Raw genomic sequence first — 3,246 nt, forward strand, 5'->3', positions numbered from 1 at the left:
AACACGTGGGGGGTTGGCGGGTGCTCTGGTGTGGTTTGTTTCTTCTTTCCTATCAAACATCTATCGTCCTTATCTCTCCTTCTTCTTTTTTGTGTTTGTTACTCTCTAAACTCTCTTCTAACACCTCTAATCTTCTGTAGGCTACTTATATAACCTTATTGTGTTGCAAGTGCCGTAAAACTCTTACTAAAACTAAACTTAGCCAACACAGAATGAGCAATGTGTTGATGTCTTTCTCTTTAGTCAAACTCAAACCTCAGCTTCTGCTTACCTGACCTGTATATATTTGAAATGTGTGTGTGTGTGTGTGTAGGTGTGCGTGTGTGTGTGTGTGTGTTCGTGCATGCATGTGTGCGTGAGTGTATATGTGTGGTGCGTATATGTGTGTATGTATGTGTGTGTGTGTGTATATGTGTGGTGTGTGTTTATGTGTGTGTGTGTGTGCGTGGGTGTATATATATGAGTGGTGTGTGTGTGTGTGTGTGTACATGTGGATGTAATTGTTTGAAAGTTGTGACTACATCCTGGAGATGAAACTATTAACAATGGATGGATCATGGTTCAAATCCCAGAAATGACGACAATCCCTCTCCTTCACCACAAAATATTGTACGTCACATACATCATGTATATGCCAACAGTCAAATCACCTTACACAATATCACATAAATATGATACAATATCACACATGATCACATAAATATCAACAATTCTATCACTGATCACCTCACGCAATTATGTACATAATCACATACATAATATATTATTCTATCGACAATCCTATCAGTACTATCACTTCACCTCACACAAATTGTAGATATTTCAACAGTCCTATGATCCTATCACTGATCAGCTAACACAATATTGTTTGTAGATCACGTAATATATCAGCAATCCTATCACCACACACAATATCACATAAATATCACACAATATCTCACATTATCAAATACATATCACACATGTTCACATAAATATCACACAATATCGCACATGATCACATAAATATCAACAATCCTATCACTGATCACCTCACTCAATATCACATAAATATCACACATGATCACGAGTTGATCACCTTACACAATATCACATACATTAAATATCACACATGATCGCATAAATATCAACAATTCTATTATTCCTATTACACAATATCATCACATAAATATCACACATGATCACCTAAATATATCAACAATGCTATCACCTCACCACACAATATCACAAAGATCTACCTATCACGCAATATCACATAGATCTACATATCACACATGATCACCGAAATATATCAACATTCCTATCACCTCACTCAATATCACATAAATATCACACAATATCACATAAATATCACACAATATATCACACATGATCACATATATCTGTCCCCGTCGTTTTATGCACACACAAAAAAAATGAAATTATGCAAAATGAGCCAAAAAAAGGTGAAATTATGCGATTCTGTTAATTTTAACAAAGAATGAGAAAGGAAAATAATCTGAAATTATGAAAAAAAATGATCAAATTTTGCTAAATTATGCGGGGGGCATAAAACCACAGGGACAGACAGACATACAAGTTGATCAGCTCACACAATATTGTAGAACAAGTCCTCATCCCCACGTTCCCAACACCTGTGTCCGCTAACACCAGTTGACCGCTGTCCACCCCACCAACGCCTGCCTGGGCTGATTCGTCGTCTGAACAGTGTGAGAAGACGCTGTCTCGCCCGTCTGAAAGTCCCCCCGCCAGCCGCCCTTTTCATGGTCAGCCAGGCTAAGAGAGCGGTCAGTTCCAGGAACTCGAGGACAGTCAACACGCTGGCGCCGGTCAACAGGCCTAGCTGACCTCCTATGTTTCCTGAAGGGGTGGGGGAGGGAGGGGGAAGAGGTAGTTTAAGAAGAGTTTTTCACACTTGTAGCACAAAATATAGGTCGTATGATATTATGTCACATTAAGGGAGAGGTGGTGGTGGTGGTTTTAAGTTTAGGATAGAATAAAATTGGTCATATATGTCACATTTAAAAGGGGAGGGATGAGGAGGGAGGAGCGAGGGGGTAGTTTTAGAAGAGTTTTACACACTTGTAGCACAAATTGGTCATATGATTATGTCACATTAAAGAAGAAAGGGAGGAGGGGTGGGGAGGAGGTAGTTTCAGAAGAGGTTCGCATGCTTGCAATGCAAATAGCTCATAATATATGATAATATTATGTCACATTAAAGGGGAGGGGTGGTGGGGGTGGGTAGGTAGTTTTAGAAGAGTTTTACACACTTGCAGTCAGCGCAATTAGGTCATATAATATGTATATATTATGTCACATTAAATATTTGTTTGGCCAATCTGAATTTATAATTTACATGAAAATGGCGAGTATTGAGTGTAGAGTGGTTTTGGGTTGGGTTTTTTTTTCTACGAATAAATGATACCTTGCATGAAATTGGCAAGGTATTTAGGGTGTAGAGATTCATAAATATTTTTTGCAACTCTGAAATTATAATTTACATGAAAATGGCAAAGTATTGAGGAGTAGAGTGTGGTGGGTTTTTTTTGGGTTTTTTTTTAGGGGGGGGGGTTCTACGAATAGTTGATAATTTACATTAAATTGGCTAACTATTTAGGTGTAGAGGTTCTGAAATATTTTTTGCCTCTCTGAAATTATAATTTACATTAAAATGACGAAGTACTGAGGTGTAGAGTGTGTTTTGGGGTTGATGTTTTTTGGTTAGGTTGTTTTTTTGTTTTTTTCAAGAATAGTTGATAATTTATATTAAATTGGCACGGTATTTAGGTGTACAGGTTTTTATTATTTATTTTTTTTTGACACGCAGAATTGATAATTTACAATTTACATTAAGATAGCTAGGTATTTATGTGTAGAGGTCATTAGAGTTTTTGTTGCAACGCAGAATTTATAATTTACTTTATACTGGCAAGTATTGAGGTGTAGAGTGGTTTTGGTGTGTTTTTCTACGAATAATTGGTAATTTACATTAATATTGCAAAATATTTAGGGTGTGAAGGTTTTTAATTTATTTTTGCCTCACAGAGTTTATAATTTACATGAAGTATTGAGGTGTAGAGTGGTGTTTGGTTGGAAATTAATTTTTCTACAAATATTTGGTAATTTACATTAACATGGCAAGATATTTAATTAGGTGTGGAGATTTTTAAATTATTTTTTCACCACTCTGAATTTATCATTAAAATTAAAATAGCAAAGTATTGAGAAGTAGAGTGGGGGGGG

At 36.3% G+C, this 3,246-nt stretch overlaps 1 protein-coding gene across 1 annotated transcript in view; it reads right to left on the reverse strand.

Annotated features, from left to right (window-relative positions):
• Window positions 1-1,510: 1,510 nt before the first annotated feature.
• The window catches only part of LOC101849634, a gene marked incomplete at its 5' end in the record, with an annotated part of 13,072 nt that continues 11,336 nt past the window's right edge, over window positions 1,511-3,246 (reverse strand). The window contains 1 exon segment of the mRNA XM_005104808.3: window positions 1,511-1,860. Coding sequence (XP_005104865.2) covers window positions 1,589-1,860 — 272 coding nt within the window.

Source organism: Aplysia californica, unplaced genomic scaffold (genome assembly GCF_000002075.1).
Source record: "Aplysia californica isolate F4 #8 unplaced genomic scaffold, AplCal3.0 scaffold00437, whole genome shotgun sequence".
Lineage (NCBI taxonomy): Eukaryota > Metazoa > Mollusca > Gastropoda > Aplysiida > Aplysiidae > Aplysia > Aplysia californica.